Raw genomic sequence first — 18,381 nt, 5'->3', positions numbered from 1 at the left:
TTTTAAGCTGTAAAAATGACCTTCGAGTGTTTCTGATGTTCCACATTATATCATTATTACATTTGTCTAATTAATTACTAATTAGTTTATAAATTCTTCACTTACTGAATTATTTTGGAACTGTTTTCCAACCTTATAGCCTCTGAAGTACTGAAACATCCTGATGCTCTGAAATGATTCCACAGAATATCTTCATACCCAATATATAAATAAATATAATAATAAAAATAATAAATAATAAAGAAACCTTCAGCATGCTGACCTTCGACCTTATGAAGACAGAGCACTGATCCTGCTTTCCTAAAAATGTTTTTGTTCTAAAAAATAAAATATTTAAAGATCTCTAGAGAAGTGAAGGCAGAGAAGTGAGAGGCTCGTGTGTATTATATACATGACCTGTATATGTTAAAGCACATGTAACATGCTCTATAAAGGAATACGGTGTGTATTACAGTGGTGTGTGTGTGTGTGTGTGTGTGTGTGTGTGTGTGTGTGTGTGTGTGTGTGTGTGTGTGTGTGTGTGTCAGTTTGTCCTTTACAGATGCAGTGTTATCAGTGTGAGGAGACGCAGCTGAATGATGACTGTTCCTCAGCGACCTTCATCAGGAACTGTACAGCGAACATTCAGGACGCCTGTCAGAAGGAGGTGATGGAGAACACACACGGTGAGCCTGTTTACACTCTGGTCCTGTTGCTTAGGGTTACAGACACAGACACAGAGACAGAGACAGAGACAGAGACAGAGACAGAATATCTGAAAGAATTTAAAATGAATAGTTTTTGAGCTATTCTCATTTTAATTCTGTAGTTAATCACTATGTGTTTAGTGGCTGATGATTCGTCCTTTACGGGTCACTGGGACGGAGAATGTAGGTTGTAGGTGTGTCCAGCTACAGACCTGGGACTGTGAAGACACTCGTCATGTCTCTAAAGTCTCTGTTACTGAATAACGACTGGAACATCGAAGTGTCTGAAATGTTAATATTAAGCAGTGGCTCAAGTTTATGAATTAAATATTATTTTGTTCTTAAAATCCACTTTTATTTATACATTTAATTCACTTGCTAATGTTTTATTCACTCTTTTATTTACCACTCGATGAAAGCTGACCTTTAAATATGAATATTTTATTTTTATCCAGAAGCCTAATTGAGGTGAGAATATAAATCACTCATGAATATCAAACACCTCCGGATGAAACATCACATTTTATATACAGTCTTGTGTTGGGGGAGAGCAGGGGGGGGGGGGGGGGGATATAGATAGAGAGAGGGGGGGGGATATAGAGAGAGAGGGATAGAGAGAGGGAGAGGGATAGAGAGAGAGAGATGGAGAGAAAGAGAGAGAAAGAGAGAGAGAGAGAGAGAGAGATACTGACACAGATAAGAGGAGGAAAATATGGACAGACAGACAGACAGACAGACAGACAGACAGACAGACAGACAGACAGAGGAAGAAGGACAGACCAAACTGTCTCTCTGATGTGATAAGGTGATGATCGACATCATTCCATCTGTCCGTCCTGCTTTCAGTAAACTCCATGAGTGTGTTTGTGTAAAACACCAGACCAGGTGTAGTGAGTAAAAGGTTTGTCCTCACTAGGTGTGTTCTACCGGAAGGCGTGTGCGTCCTACACCACGTGTCTCATCGCCTCAGCAGGATATCAGCGCTTCTGTTCTCCAGGTCGTATTGGCTCTGTGTGCATCAGCTGCTGTAACACCCCGTTGTGTAACGGGCCACGCCCACCACACACACACTCCACAGCATACACACACACCTACACACACAGCCATCACCTGCTCTACATCCTCACGCTGTCTGCCATGGCAACAACCACCCTCACACCCTGAGAGTTGGAGCTGAAACCCAAACTGGACAAAACTTTAAAGGACACGTTTGCAGCTGGAGGAAATAAATAATGAATAAAGTTACACACTGTTGGTGATGAGGTTCAAAACTACGTGCTAAATAAGATCAAAGTTTTAATAAAGATACAATTTAACAGTATTGATGTGATTCATGACTGACACAATGGGGGGAATTGTGATTATAGTGTGTGTGATTGTAGTGTGTGTGTGTGTGTGTGTGTGTGTGTGTGTGATTATAGTGTGTGTGATTGTAGTGTGTGTGTGTGTGTGTGTGTGTGTGTGTGTGTGTGTGTGTGTGTGTGATTATGTGTGTGTGATTGTAGTGTGTGTGTGTGTGTGTGTGTGTGTGTGTGGTATTATAGTGTGTGTGAGTGTGTGTGTGTGTGTGATTATAAAGAGTGTGTGATTATAGAGAGTGTGTGATTACAGTGTGTGTGTGTGTGTGTGTGTGTGTGTGTGTGTGTGTGTGTGTGTGTGATTATAAAGAGTGTGTGATTATAGTGTGTGTGTGTGTGTGTGTGTGATTATAGTGTGTGTGATTGTAGTGTGTGTGTGTGATTAGTGTGTGTGATTGTAGTGTGTGTGAGATTAGTGTGTGTGTGATTGTACTGTGTGTGTGTGTGTGATTAGTGTGTGTGTGATTGTAGTGTGTGTGTGATTGTAGTGTGTGTGTGTGTGTGTGATTAGTGTGTGTGATTGTAGTGTGTGTGTGTGATTGTAGTGTGTGTGTGTGATTATAGTGTGTGATTGTAGTGTGTGTGTGTGTGTGATTAGTGTGTGTGATTGTAGTGTGTGTGTGAGATTAGTGTGTGTGTGATTGTACTGTGTGTGTGTGATTAGTGTGTGTGTGATTGTAGTGTGTGTGTGATTGTAGTGTGTGTGTGTGTGATTAGTGTGTGTGATTGTAGTGTGTGTGTGTGTGATTGTAGTGTGTGATTGTAGTGTGTGTGTGTGTGATTATAGTGTGTGATTGTAGTGTGTGTGTGTGTGTGTGTGATTGTAGTGTGTGTGTGTGTGTGATTGTAGTGTGTGTGTGTGATTAGTGTGTGTGATTATAGTGTGTGTGATTGTAGTGTGTGTGTGTGATTAGTGTGTGTGATTATAGTCTGTGTGTGTGATTATAGTGTGTGTGATTGTAGTGTGTGTGTGATTATAGTGTGTGTGATTGTAGTGTGTGTGTGATTATAGTGTGTGTGTGTGATTATAGTGTGTGTGATTGTAGTGTGTGTGTGTGATTAGTGTGTGTGATTATAGTGTGTGTGATTGTAGTGTGTGTGTGATTATAGTGTGTGTGATTGTAGTGTGTGTGTGTGATTATAGTGTATGTGATTATAGTGTGTGTGATTGTAGTGTGTGTGATTGTAGTGTGTGTGTGATTATAGTGTGTGTGTGATTGTAGTGTGTGTGATTATAGTGTGTGTGTGATTAATGTGTGATTGTAGTGTGTGTGTGTGATTATAGTGTGTGATTATAGTGTGTGTGAGATTAGTGTATATATGTGTGTGTGTCATTATAGTGTGTGAGATTAGTGTGTGTGTCATTATAGTGTGTGAGATTAGTGTATATGTGTGTGATTATAGTGTGTGTGAGATTAGTGTATATATGTGTGTGTGCGTGTGTCATTATAGTGTGTGAGATTAGTGTACACATTTATAGTATGTGATTAGTGTGTGTGTGTGTGTGTGTGTGTGTGATTAGAGTAAATTGTGTTATGATGGTGTGTGTGAGATTAGAGTGTATATTTAGACAGTGTGTGAGTGTGATTATAGCTGCTATACATGTCTGATAAATGGACTAGATTCCCCACAATGTGTGTGTGTGTGTGTGTGTGTGATTATAGCAGCTGATAAATGGACTAGATTCCCCACAATGTGTGTGTGTTTGTGATTAGTGTGTGTGTGATTATAGCAGCTGATAAATGGACTAGATTCCCCACAATGTGTGTGTGTGTGTGTGATTATAGCAGCTGATAAGTGGACTAGATTCCCCACATTGTGTGTGTGATTATAGCAGCTGATAAATGGACTAGATTCCCCACAATGTGTGTGTGTGTGTGTGTGTGTGTGTGTGTGTGATTATAGCAGCTGATAAATGGACTAGATTCCCCACAATGTGTGTGTGTGTGTGTGTGATTATAGCAGCTGATAAATGGACTAGATTCCCCACAGTGTGTGTGTGTGTGTGATTATAGCAGCTGATAAATGGACTAGATTCCCCACAATGTGTGTGTGATTATAGCAGCTGATAAATGGACTCGATACCCCACAGTGTGTGTGTGTGTGTGTGTGTGTGTGTGTGTGTGTGATTATAGCAGCTGATAAATGGACTAGATTCCCCACAATGTGTGTGTGTGTGTGTGTGATTATAGCAGCTGATAAATGGACTAGATTCCCCACAATGTGTGTGTGTGTGATTATAGCAGCTGATAAATGGACTAGATTCCCCACAATGTGTGTGTGTGTGTGATTATAGCAGCTGATAAATGGACTAGATTCCCCACAATGTGTGTGTGTGTGATTATAGCAGCTGATAAATGGACTAGATTCCCCACAATGTGTGTGTGTGTGTGATTATAGCAGCTGATAAATGGACTAGATTCCCCACAATGTGTGTGTGTGTGTGTGATTATAGCAGCTGATAAATGGACTAGATTCCCCACAATGTGTGAGAGAGATTATAGCAGCTGATAAATGGACTAGATCCCCACAGTGGTGTGTGTGATTATAGGCAGCTGATAAATGGACTAGATTCCCCACAATGTGTGGTGTGTGTGTGTGGTGTGATTATAGCAGCTGATAAATGGACTAGATTCCCCACAGGTGTGTGTGTGTATTATAGCAGCTGATAAATGGACTAGATTCCCCACAATGTGTGGTGTGTGTGTGTGTGTGTGGGTGATTATAGCAGCTGATAAATGGACTAGATTCCCCAGTGTGTGTGGTGTGTGTGTGTGTGATATAGCAGCTGATAAATGGACTAGATTCCCCACAATGTGTGGTGTGTGTGTGTGTGATTATAGCAGCTGATAAATGGACTAGATTCCCACAATGTGCTACATTCAGTCACAGTTTATCTTTTAGTGAAAATATGGCAGTGTCGGCAGTAACAAGGGATCATTAGAGAAACTCAATCAAACTGTTTCTTTACTATTTTAATTCTTCCTGAATAAATGACTAATATAAACCCTGATCAGTAGCTACATCTTCACTCCATGTGATCTGTAATGACCCTCAAAATATTCAAATAACTCATTATTATTATTACACTATTGGCATTTACAGCAGATACAAATAATACAATTAAATGTAAAACAAGAGAAACTACACCTTCAGATTGGCAGGGAAGAGACACACACACACACACACACACACACACATACCGTAGTTCTCAGGTTCTAACTTAAGTGTGTGTGTGAGAAAGGAAACGCTGTAGAAGGGATAAGTGTGTAATTATAAAGTCTGGTTATAACTATGTACAAAAACAATTCATCTACTGTGTGTTTATTCAGCTTTGTGTCCACCATCACATGTAAGTGTTTAAAGAAAAGGTTTTAAAAATGAACTCATTTATTAGTAGACCAATAATAATAATAATAATAACAGATCATGGTCATAGGGACCAGCATGTTAACTTTATCAGGGTTACTGCACAACCTAAACATCATCACTTTCAATAACTAAAATAAAATTAAGACACTGGAGTAGAAAATCTGAAGAATTCATTTTGTAATTAAGCTGTTGGGTCAATTTGTGAGGCAAAAGTTGCAGATCACAGATTCTTTCATTTTTTTGGCCAATGAGTGTTTATTTCTTCTCTTTCTTTTTATCCTGCAACAAACGGAGAAGAAAACAGAAAAATAAAATGTTAGCTATAAAAATTCCTAAATGTAATAAATGAGCATGAAAGTTATTCTATATATATATTTGAGCTGTTTAATTAAGGCTTCTTTATTATTCTGATCATTACCCCGTGTAATATAAAACAAACACAGTCATGGACCGCGTACCTTCTCATTCATAGCCAGCAGGACCATGAGCTTTCTGAAGATGGTCACAAAGTCCAGGAACAGATCCACACAATGCCTACAAAGGAGAAGAACACAGCAGTTTAATAAACCTTATAACATCGCTGGGTTCCTGTTAAACTATAAAACTCCAGACTACTGAGATTAAGTTAATAATTATTTTCTACCATCACAAACGTGAGCCTCTTAATATTGAATTGTTTCTGTTCATGACAAATAATAAGCAAGCACAAAGTTTGTTGTGTTGTAAACGTTACCAAATGTCTGCATTCCTTCTCTACATAATTTGAGCTTTACATTATGCTGCACTTAAAGGTGCGGTCTCCGATTTTTGAGAAACGCTTCAGAAAACCGAGTCGGGCCAAATAATAAACAAAAATCAAAACAAACAGCGTTTTGCTAACAGCGTTTAGCTCAGGAGTTATTGACTCGGGAAACTCCGACCTGTGAATATGTGGCCGACTTTACTTAAGACTCCGAGGCGCTTTTTTCCTTCTCGATAGGTGAGTAACGTTGGTTTTGCTTTGTTACACAGAACTAATATATGCCTTTGTCCTTTACATCATTATGCTTGTGTGGCATTTTTGCTTGTTTGTTTATCTACAATCGTATTGTTCTTCCCTTCAGCTATGATAAAGACACGTTACTTTCTGTTAGTCGCCTGGGTTACGTATGTATGTGTGGGCGGAGCTATCGATACAGGGGTGGGACCCGTTTGGGTTAGGGGCGTGTTTGTTTTGGTGATTTTATATGTCAACATTGGCTTTCAAACAACGGAGACCGCACCTTTAAGTGTATTGCTTGATTCAGCCTGGTGTAATATCACTAACTGTACAGTTACCAGATGTAGTCTTTATCTCCCATCTCTGCTTTCTCGATGATCAGCTGAGTGTCGAACAGCACAAATCCACACATGATGACCAGAGCGATGTACATGTGAGCCTGAACATACAGACAGGAAGAAGACATGAACTCAGGTGTAGTCAGGATCACATCACTTCTACATTCTCACTGTACAAACTGAGGAGAATTCCTGCTTTACTTTTAAACACGGGGAAATTCCTCAGCATTTAAAACATTTCTCATATTAAACCCTTCTGAATCAGTCGGTTGCTATAACAACAGTACGCAGAAGTCTTCACCTTAAAGAGCGCCATGGAGCCGATGAACATGTTGAGGACAGAAACCAGGAGCAGGATGGACAGGCCAGACATCAGAGTACCTTGCAGAGGAAACACACACATTACACACAACACACACTACAGACCCATTACACATACATACAACACACACACACACACACACACACACAAATATATTTGATGTTTACCTCCAAGGAACAGGTAACTCCTGCGCTGAGCGTAAAGAGCACTCAGAGTGAAACAGACGAAAATGACCGAGGTGCTGAGAAATGCTGTAACGATGATGCTACACACACACACACACACACACACACACACACACACATTTAAACACTACACTATAAAACACATTACACTGTATACATTACACATTAAAGGTTTATACTGTGTAAGTGTCTCTATAATACCTCGGGTTGATGCTGATGACATAATCCATGGCAGGTCCGAGTCCCACACCTACAACACACAATAATAATAATAATAATAATAATAATAATATTTTATTACACAACACTGCTACTGAGTTCTGGACTGTGATTGGTCAGAAAGTGTTGATTAATTCTCTGCAACAGCATCTCTGACAGTAACACTTTAATAAATAATAAATTGTAAATTGATGTGGTTTGTAAGGAATAAAACTTGATGTAAGTGAGAAGGAGGATGATGATGATGACCTGTGAGGAAGGCGAACGCAGACAGAATAGCAAGTCTCTTCTTCTCCGTCTCAGGGCTGTGTGGAGTCATAGAGAGCCACATCATCATCGCCAGTGAACCCAACACAGACAGTAGCCCACCCTGAGAGAGAGAGAGAGAGAGAGAGAGAGAGAGAGAGAGAGAGAGAGAGAGAGAGAGAGAAGAAAAAGAAAAAACACCTTTATATGTGTGTATATTCACTACACAGGGTAAAACATCACTAACACAAAGGTATAAAACACAAAGTATGTTATTAGTAAAGCAACATCAGCATCTCAGCTGTACACACGGCTAAAGAAGCTACGCTAACATTTTACTGAATTAATTTAAACATTTTAAATGAATACCATCTTAAACACATTAAAAACAGAATAAAACATTAAAATATTCATGAGTTTTAAGTATTTCACTAACCAAGCTCATCCCTACTGCTCACCACACAACCTGCTAAACTCCACCCACTTTCTCACTCGGGTACTGTGATGGGATGGAACATAAACACAGGAGAACTGAGAGGATACCTGAAAGAGGCGTGTGACGACGTGGACGTACGCTCCGGCTGCTGCCACGAGCATGCACAAGGACAAACTGGCGTACACATTCTTCAGGTGCTGCTGGGTGGAGCGGGAACTGGGGAAATAAATCCATTAATGTAAGGAAAATACAGGAGAGGACACAAGCAAAGAGTTTATTTATCATTTGTACACTTACATCTGGGAAAACTTCCAAAGGGCTTCGAAGTTGATGTTACGGTCGAACACATTCATCTTCCCACTGTTTAGATACAGAGTCAACTCCTACACGTGGTAAAGAAATAACACGACTTATAGTGTTTATATTCAGATTTTTTAATACAGATATTCTCCAAAAATAATATATTTTAAATAAATATAATTATACTTAAATATAATTCTCAAATAACAGAATTTACCTCGATTTAGCTGCTCAATGATATTTAATATTTTATACTTTTGCATTCAAACCCATTCTATTTTATTTATTATTATTATATACAAACCCTTATAAAGGGCAATACAAGCATTATTAAACGTCTACAAAACTATCCAGCACTGAATATATAATATAAGAAAACATTAAACCTTAAATCAACCTTTATTAATAACCTTAATTGCCATTATTGCTCACTTTCAATACAGATTCATTTATAGTGCTTGTAACAACAGACATCACAAGGCAGCTTTACAGAAATCCACAAATAAATATTAATTCATTTGAGTCCAGCGGAGAGTTACAGCAGAGTTACTGTAGAGTTACTGTAGAGTTACAGCAGAGTTACCGCAGAGTTACAGCAGAGTTACTGTAGAGTTACTGTAGAGTTACAGCAGAGTTACTGTAGAGTTACCGTAGAGTTACCGCAGAGTTACTGTAGTTACCGCAGAGTTACCGTAGAGTTACTGTAGTTACCGCAGAGTTACCGCAGAGTTACTGTAGTTACCGTAGAGTTACCGCAGAGTTACAGAAGAGTTACAAAAGAGGTACCGCAGAGATACCAAAGAGTTACCGTAGAGTTACTGTAGTTACCGCAGAGTTACCGCAGAGTTACTGTAGTTACCGTAGAGTTACCGCAGAGGTACTGTAGTTACCGTAGAGTTACCGCAGAGTTACTGTAGTTACCGTAGAGTTACCAAAGAGTTACTGTAGTTACCGTAGAGTTACCGTAGAGTTACCGCAGAGTTACTGTAGTTACCGTAGAGTTACCGCAGAGTTACTGTAGTTACCGTAGAGTTACCAAAGAATTACCGCAGAGTTACTGTAGTTACCGCAGAGTCACCAAAGAGGTACCGCAGAGTTACCAAAGAGGTACCGCAGAGTTACCGGATAGTTACTGTAGTTACTGCAGAGTTACTGTAGTTACTGTAGAGTTACCGCAGAGGTACCGCAGAGTTACCGCAGAGGTACCGCAGAGTTACCGCAGAGGTACCGCAGAGTTACCAGAGGTACCGCAGAGTTACCAGAGGTACCGCAGAGTTACCAAAGAGGTACCGCAGAGTTACCAAAAGAGGTAATGTAGAGTTAACTTCCAGTGCAGGTCCCAAGCCTGGATAAAAATGGGAGGGTTGCATGAGGAAGGGTATTTAAAAAAACCTAAGGCTCACTATACCCCCTTCCATCTGCCAGTGGATCACCAGCTTCCTGACAGACAGGAAACAACAGGTGAAACTGGGAGGTGTCACCTCCAGCATTCGGACAAACAGCACTGGCGCTCCTCAGGGATGTGTCCTCTCCCCACTGCTATTCTCTCTCTACACTAATGACTGTACTTCAAGTGACCAAACTGTTAAACTCCTGAAGTTTGCAGATGATACTACACTCATCGGCCTCATCCAAGATGGCAATGAGTCTGCATACTGGCAGAAGGTGGAGAGGCTGGTGTTACGGTGCAGTCACAACAGTCTAGAGCTAAACACCCTCAAAACTGAGGACATGATAGTGGACTTTAGGAAAGACCCCTCAACACTACTCCCCCTCACAGTATCAAACAGCCTGGTGTCATTTGTGGAGACCTTTAAGTTTATGGAAACTACCATTTCCCAAGACCTGAAATGGGAGTGCAACATAAACTCCATCACCAAAAAGGCCCAATTAAGGAAGTTTGGTCTGCCACAGGAGCTGTTGATGCTGTTCTACACTGCAGCCATTGAATCTGTCCTGTTCACATCCATCACCATCTAGATTGGTGCAACAACAAAACAGGACAGGAACAGACTGCAACGCACAGTAACAACAGCATAAAAAATAAATGGTTAACCCTCAATTGCTCAGTTGGTCAATTGCTCAGTGGCATTTGCTAAATGATGTAAATGTATATACAGTGATGCCTTGAGATACGAGTGCTTTGACATACAAATTTTTTGAGATATGAGCTGTGATTCTACCAAATTTTTGGCGTGAGATACGAGCAAATTTTGAGATGCGAGCATCCGAGCCACCGCCGCCAAAACAAAGATCCCCAACAACCACGTGTGCTCTGTTTGCCCCACCTCAGCTTCCCACGTCTCACTCGGTTAAAGCCGCCTTCACACTGCACACGACGACCGATAAAACGGAAGTCATTCATTTCCAATGGATAGTCGCAAAGTCGCTGCGTGAGGTGCCAACCATCTGCGGATCCGTAATTTTCGGATCCGTTTTGAGCGCTGGATCCGTTAATAAATTTTGACTTGTGCGACTACACCACATCCGATATGCCGACCGGACGGGTTTTTATTAAAATGACCGGCAGATGTTAGTGAGGAAAGAGTGACAAAAAGGCAAAAACAAGTGAAGAGAAAAGCGATGAAGAAAATTAAGCAAAATTAATGTAAAGAAAACAGAAAATGTAGCAATTAAGTTTAGTTAAGTTAAGAGAATTCCAGTTAAGTTTGTTAATTTTAGTGAAGTTTAGTTAAGTTCCATTTAAGTGTAAAGTAGCATTAAGAGTGTACAGTAGTGAGTAAGTGAACGAAAGTGTACGTACGAGACAAAATTCCACCTGTTTACTCCTCCCTCAACCTCCGTGCGCATCTTCCGTAAAGTAAAACCAGTTTATTTTTTAACATTCTCTTTTATTACTGTATGTGTTTATACAATATTTGTCATTTATATATACAGTACTGTACATTTTTCATATTCAAAACACAAACAAAACAACTGGAGTGGATTTTTGCGAGCTGGAACGGATTAATGGCATTTTAATTCATTTAAACGGGGAAATTGTTTTGAGATACGAGCAAAGTCACGGAACGAATTAAACTCGTATCTCGACGTATTACTGTATTCTGTATTCATATTTAATACTCATAATGTATATTGCATCACATCTGTATTGTATAGTGTTATGTATGTGTGTATTGTATAGTAGTGTTATGTGTGTATAGTAGAGTGTTATTTATGTGTGTATTGTATAGTAGAGTGTTATTTATGTGTGTATTGTATAGTATAGTGTTATTTATGTGTGTATAGTACGCATAGTAAGATAATGAGTATCTTTTCAGGTGTTATGTTACGATTCAGCATAGTTGTCATGTGACCTTGAACTGAAATGTGCATTTCCTGCCAGTAAACCTGTCACAGCTTCATGCATGAGAAATACCATTTTCTGAAAATGATGTTGTGACGTCATGGCATGGCATGGCATGGCTGACTTCCTGCATCATGTCTCACAGATACTAAACATGTAAGCAATAAACAATTTCATTTGCATTTTCTTGCCTTCTGGCAACTGGAATAGAGCAGATTTATCCTCAGACTCCTGAACCAGAAATGGGTTTGATACACAGGTTGATTTTTCCCCACAGGTTAGGTGTTTTGCATAAATGAGTTTAATTAAATCTCTAAATGATTTCATCAGAGTAAAGTGTTTTTCTCCTCACAGCTCCAGGCTCTGTGCTTTGATCCTGTGTTCAGGTTTTTATCTGTGTGGAGTTTCACATGTTCTCCCTGTGGTTTCCATCTGGGTCCTCTGGTTTCCCCCCAAAAAACATTCAACTGTGGTAACCTATTAGGGTAAGAGACAGGCAGCACAAACCAACACAACACAACACAACACAATACAACAACACCATAAGTGTGAATGAATGCGTGTGCAGTTTCCTGTAATGGACTGACATGAATTCTCCCCCATACATTCTCATTATTCCCAGGATACTTCAGATCCACTGCAACCCTGACTGTAAAGGAGTGATTTTAATGAACAATTAGATATTAAGAACACTACTACTATTAATAATAATAATAATAATAATAATAATAATAATAATAATAATAATAATAATAATAATAATAATAATAGTGATAATCATCAGTAGCATGCTGTATGTGTATGTGGGTGGTCCTCTTTTTTTATTACAAGCTAGCTGTCTAAGCTCTACTCAGACTGAATAAGTTTTTCTGGGATTTTTAGTCAGAATCATGTCAGTAACATACATATACTGTACCTGAATCACGCTGCATTTTCTTTCCTATAAACTGAGCAGTAGAAATAACACCAGGTAGTATTTACTTTGTGTGACAGCAGAGACTCAACCATTGCTCAGAAGCGGCTTTTTCCCCCCGCTCTTCATGCTACCGCCGCCTGGGTGCTGAAGGGACAGCGCCGGTTCCGCACCACCAATGTTTTGGACAGCCAGGGAGTATGTGGACATTGGACGGAGTGAGCAAATCCTCTCAAGCCAATCTGCTCTTTACCCTCCTGGAGTTGCCAAGAGTTGCTTCGGATTAGATAAAAGTGCATCCAGAAATGTACTAATCGCCTATTTTGTGATTGTTTTCCCTTAGAGCTGTTGGATACGGTAGGACATGATGCTTACTAAGATGCTGCACCACACCAGCCTCCTTGGTCACTGCCTCATTACTGAGCTCACCACTGCAACACTTGTCTGAAATGACATAAAGATTGGGTAAAGATTGTATTATATCTGGCATGGAATGAGGTTTTGTGTTTTTTCTTTAGCATAATGAAGCGCTCTTTTCTCTTTTCTTGTATCTCTAAAACTAAACATTTAAAACAGTAATATCTAGAAGAAGTGTAAACGGGTGTCAGAAGACAAATCATTTCCAGGGTGTTGTGTCTCTGACTACAGATGTGTCATGGTCATGTGATCAAGTGTGGCCATGTCCCCTAAAACAAGCACTTATTACCTATAACTGGTATGAACAAAACAGTCAGTGTGTTTTGTAGGTGTGTGTAGTGAGGTATTGAGGATTTGCATTATAAGTAGGAATGCATAAAAAAATTAAGCTTCAGGGTTTATTCCTAGAGTGCATTTTATTTACACTAACTGAAAACTTATCTAGGTCATCTTTTAAAACTATACTGGGAAAACCTCAAACAGCACACTTGTTCTTACTGACTGTAAAGCAGGTAAAAAGAGGAAAAACAAGCTGTCAGTTTAAGTTTTCGAACACCTCCAGGAGAGATGGGGTTACCTGGGAGCAAGCAAACTGATAAGTTTGTGTCAAATCTTATACAGTGACATTACAGTTTTATGCAATGTGCGAGAGGAGAGGAGACAGAGGGACAGATGATGGATGATGTCATGATGGACAGATAGCAAGAAAAGAACATTCAGGAAGATTGGGGGCTTTCATGTGAAAGGAAATGATTATTGTAATTATTATAGAAATGTATATCCATCATTAAAGGCCTTCGTTGTTCATTTTTAGCATATTGTATCTGCATAACACTCTAATGTCTTTTGATATAACGGATCAAACCCTGCTTTAGAAAATATCTGCATAATATTTATGAATGTGTTAAGATGAGCGTATTTCTTGGAAAAATATCATGGCTTTTGTTTGATTAAGTTAAAGAAAGAAAGGCTTTTGAAGAAATGAGTGTTTACAGCTTCTATGGGTTAATTCAACTCAAGCTTTTATTGTCATTTCAATCATGTATAAATGGCACGGTACATAGTGGAATGAAACGAGGTTTCTTCAGGACCGTGGTGCTACATATAACAATACAGTGCTAAGGACTTAAAGTAAGTTGTGCTAGTAAGTTGTGCATCTTGTGCAACCTAGTGCAAATTGTGTGAGACAAAAGACATTGAAATAAGTCTACAAAACACTGTGTGTGTATGCTGTGTATTATCCAGTACATTGTGCAAAAAAGAGAATCGTAAACAAAAGCATTCTTGCAAACATATATACACTTATGTAATAGCAGCAGTTGGATGAGGTATAACAGCTAAAAAAAGTATAGCACTGCAATGAATAAAATAAATAAAACCCTTTGGAAAACATTGAGCTAACAGAAGCTCTGCTCCATCACTCCATTGATTGGTGGTTGTTTTGCTGTAACAGCACCACACTGAACTGAGAATTGAACTGTGTGTAATATTTGATTATAATCACAGAGCGAGCGAGTACATGGTGTTTACTGGAGCTTCTCTATTCTTCATGTTTTATACTGAATAACTCGAAGGCCTGAAAGGTCTGTACAATACAGAACATCACTGCTTTTTGTTTGTTTGATCTTCTGTCAGTCTTTCACTTCACATCCTGCATGAACCTAGGTGATCTCTCATCGATCGCTCTTCTCTCTCTGACACGGCTAGTCATTGTGACGATTGGAAAAGCAGATCTGATTTCTTGTCCTGTCAGAAAACTCAAAAGGCTGGTCAGAATGAAAAGCCTGTCCTCTTCCTGTCTGAGAGTTACCTTTAAATAGCTTGAAAAAAAGAGAGATGCAGTTGTTGGCTTTCTAAATGCTGGTGTCAGGCTAAGGCCAGCGATAATGAGGGTCCATTGTACAGCAGCCTGGTGGAGAGCCGAGCGTTATTGAGCTGCCTCCTGTGGACCTCAGCAGGTGTGATCTTTACGCTGAAGAGTGGCACCTGCCATGAACCGCTCATCAACTGCTACCATGTGGCGGGGGGGGGGGGGGGTATGGGGGAGGGGTGTACAGGGGATGGGGGCAGTAAGTGTTCGTAGATCACTGTGATATGAGTAAATACATGAAGATACAATGAAATCAGTAGCATATACATTATAGAGGATGAAATGAAGTGCAAACAGCACTACGAGCATTCAACACAGATTACGGTTAAAGAAAATGTTAAAGAACACAATTAATTGAATACCATATTTTGTTTGTTTAATTGATGCTCCCGTATTTCTCTGGAATTCTGATTTATTGCTTTTATAAGTGATGCACTGTGCGCATGTGTGAAATATGACTACACAATACTTCTGCTGTTAGCATGTAGCATGAGAGATGAGTTAAATCACACACACACACACACACACACACACACACACATACACACACACACACACACACACACACATACACACACACACACACACACACACACACACACTTGTCATGTTTGGTTCATTTTTCATTTGAGTACATGCTGAAGTGAATTTTATTAACTATTCATTCTGAATCAGTGAGCCTTGACATGCTAATAACTCAAACAATAGCAGGCTGTGCTAATTTAGCATGGTAATGTGTGATATATATCAGCACACAGAACTGGATGTGGTGCTTTATGGCCGGTGGAGTCGTGTTTGAGCTCAGTTAAGTGACACATTAATCACACACGACAGAATATGGATGTCTAATCGCAGTGTTAAATGGGCTGTAATTGAACACTAGCACTACTCTTTTTCCTGAAACTACAAAACTTCTCTATTAAATACATCATTTACAGCCATTACAGACTGTCCGTTCCACACACAGTCCATATGGAAATGAGCCACTAATATTACACTAAATTTAGATCAGAGCTATGGTGCTGGTGAAGGCGCTGTTAAAAACTCTTTTTTTTTTTTTAGAAATGAAGTGCTAAGAGAGAAGCTGAAACAGACAAATAATCACAGATAAGGTAGAGTGATTAAGCAGAGCTACACTTCCTGTAGTTCTTTATTTTGTATTAATTACAGCTTTACCTCTGACTACTCAAAGTAGTCTGATACTGGAGACTCCTGGAAGGAAGGAAGGAAGGAAGGAAGGAAGGAAGGAAGGAAGGAAGGAAGGAAGGAAGGAAAGAAGGAAGGAAGGAAGGAAGGAAGGAAGGAAGGAAGGAGAAGAAAGAAAGAAAGAAAGAAAGAAAGAAAGAAAGAAAGAAAGAAAGAAAGAAAGAAAGAAAGAAAGAAAGAAAGCTTTTGTTTACTAAATCTGCTCTTTCCATTTTCCATACATTTACAGAAATCACACACAGTTCACTTCTTGTCATCAAGCACTGACACACTGATAATTAATGACATCTCTCACTATCACACTCTTCTATCTCTTATATTTTCTCATTGCTACAGATTTCCTTTAGCACTCAGTATAGAAAGATGGTGCGTATCTTACACTGAGCACGAGGCAGTTCCTCAGTATGAGGCAGTGGAAGTGTGTGATAAGCCTGACACGGACAAGTCGCTGTTGCCACCTGACAGAATCCCGATCAGACAAGACAACATGTTGAGCACGGTTACGAACATGAGAGAAGACATGATGTCATCAAACACAGACAATATCAGCTCAAATACACCTGAGCTCAGACAGTAAGACAGAAAGAGAGAGAGAGGTTTAATCTGAGGCAAAGCAAAGCAAACAATCAAAATTTACTGTACTGACTGAAGAACTGTATTAGATTTATATTATGGGATGTAAAGATAAGTAGAGTAACACATTCCCTAGTCAGAGTTAGTGTGTATATACTGTATATAAGTGTGTATATACTGTATACTGTTATTTTTTGTTCTTTAATACCTAAATGAGTGAAAGAAAGTGATGTGACATACAGCTAAGTACGGTGACCCATACTATTCGAACCATAAATTGTTCTCTGCATTTGACCCATCCAAAGTGCAAACACACAGCAGAGAACACACACACAGCAGTGAACACACACACACACCCGGAGCAGTGGGCAGCCATTTATGCTGCGGTGCCCGAGAGCAGTTGGGGGTTTGGTGCCTTGCCCAAGGGCACCTCAGTCGTGGCCGACCCGAGGCTGGAACCCACAACCTTAGGATTACGAGTCAGACTCTCTAACCATTAGGTCACGACTTGCCCCAATTGTTAAATTGTTTAAAAGCATGAGACCATTCCAGTTCTGGCTTATGAGCCAAGGTTTTCACCCCATGAACCACCCTTCCTTTGTATGGCGGTGCCAACACCATGAGGCAGCGCTGCGTTCCCTTAAAAATGTTGCATTTTTAAGCCCATTCCCTAGTAAGGAAAGATTAGATTTAGGCCCCTGTCCCGAAGAAGCGTCCCCATAGTGCCATTGCAATTCCATAGATTAATTATGTCATTTTTTACATCACTTCACTACACAAAGGTTTGATTTCTTCTGGTACGAAGGAGTCAAATATTGAAAATTTTTTAAATGTTTGTCATGCCGTTGTGCAGGAAGACCAGTAAACAAGGAGCTGATCACATTCACAAAGATATGGAAGGAAGGAAGGAAGGAAGGAAGGAAGGAAGGAAGGAAGGAAGGAAGGAAGGAAGGAAGGAAGGAAGGAAGGAAGGAAGGAAGGAAGGAAGGAAGGAAGGAAGGAAGGAAGGAAGGAAGGAAAAGGCAGGGTGTATAAGCAGAAGAGTGCATGATGTTTTGCTAGCTTGTTACAGAGCCCCAGTCCAGTGACAGTCTGGATTTATACATCAATAACCATAACAACCCTTTCCCTGGAATCATGAAGTAAGAAACAGGAAGTACAGTGACATGCTGAACCTGTAATTAAACATGTAGGATGTGGATGTGACAGTTTGTCTGTAAACCCAGCAGATGAGCGTAGGGTCAGTTTATCCTTCACACCATCAGCATGTTCTCTTTACAGCATCAAATTAACACCAACAATGACTTTATTTTATTGATTTGAATTAAAATGGGATAAAATTGCCTGCCTCACACACACGAATTCATCACATCCATTTAGTGTCTCATGGCTTCATTAAGTAACAGTTTGCACTGGATCAAGTGCTGTTGTATGTGTTGCTGAAGACATTTTGTTAAATGAAAACAAATTTGCAGAAATTACTGTGATCTTTCCTTTAAAAATAGTGAGTTTATTGATGTAATATAGTAATAGTTCACCATGTGCCAAATGGTCAAGAAAACAGTGCAGTAGAAACAGTGGATCTGTAAAGCCACAGTGAAAATGTACACAGGGTTCATAACATCAGACCACAGAGACAGAATTCATTACAGAA

At 39.7% G+C, this 18,381-nt stretch overlaps 2 protein-coding genes across 2 annotated transcripts in view; one reads left to right on the top strand and one right to left on the bottom strand.

Annotated features, from left to right (window-relative positions):
• LOC125140758 (ly6/PLAUR domain-containing protein 1-like) overlaps nt 1-2,128 on the top strand; it is a 4,818-nt gene extending 2,690 nt beyond the window's left edge. The window contains exons 2-3 of the mRNA XM_047810357.1: nt 528-665; nt 1,603-2,128. Of these exons, the coding sequence (XP_047666313.1) occupies nt 528-665; nt 1,603-1,850 (386 nt within the window). The 3' untranslated portion in view covers nt 1,851-2,128. The remainder of the gene's footprint in view (nt 1-527; nt 666-1,602) is intronic.
• A 2,875-nt stretch (nt 2,129-5,003) lies between these two features.
• LOC125140757 (probable Bax inhibitor 1) lies at nt 5,004-8,596 on the bottom strand. The gene is made up of 9 exons (XM_047810356.1): nt 8,439-8,596; nt 8,249-8,357; nt 7,709-7,829; nt 7,442-7,490; nt 7,223-7,320; nt 7,035-7,114; nt 6,734-6,834; nt 5,875-5,950; nt 5,004-5,695 (listed from the first exon to the last, which is right to left on the bottom strand). Exons 1-9 carry the CDS (start codon nt 8,492-8,494, stop codon nt 5,672-5,674), a joined length of 714 nt encoding a protein of 237 aa, XP_047666312.1. The 5' UTR covers nt 8,495-8,596; the 3' UTR covers nt 5,004-5,671.
• Between the last annotated feature and the right edge of the window lie 9,785 nt (nt 8,597-18,381).

This window comes from Tachysurus fulvidraco, chromosome 2, assembly GCF_022655615.1.
Source record: "Tachysurus fulvidraco isolate hzauxx_2018 chromosome 2, HZAU_PFXX_2.0, whole genome shotgun sequence".
NCBI lineage: Eukaryota > Metazoa > Chordata > Actinopteri > Siluriformes > Bagridae > Tachysurus > Tachysurus fulvidraco.
The sequence above is the reverse complement of the archived record's forward strand: the minus strand, read 5'-3'. Positions and strand labels throughout refer to the sequence as shown.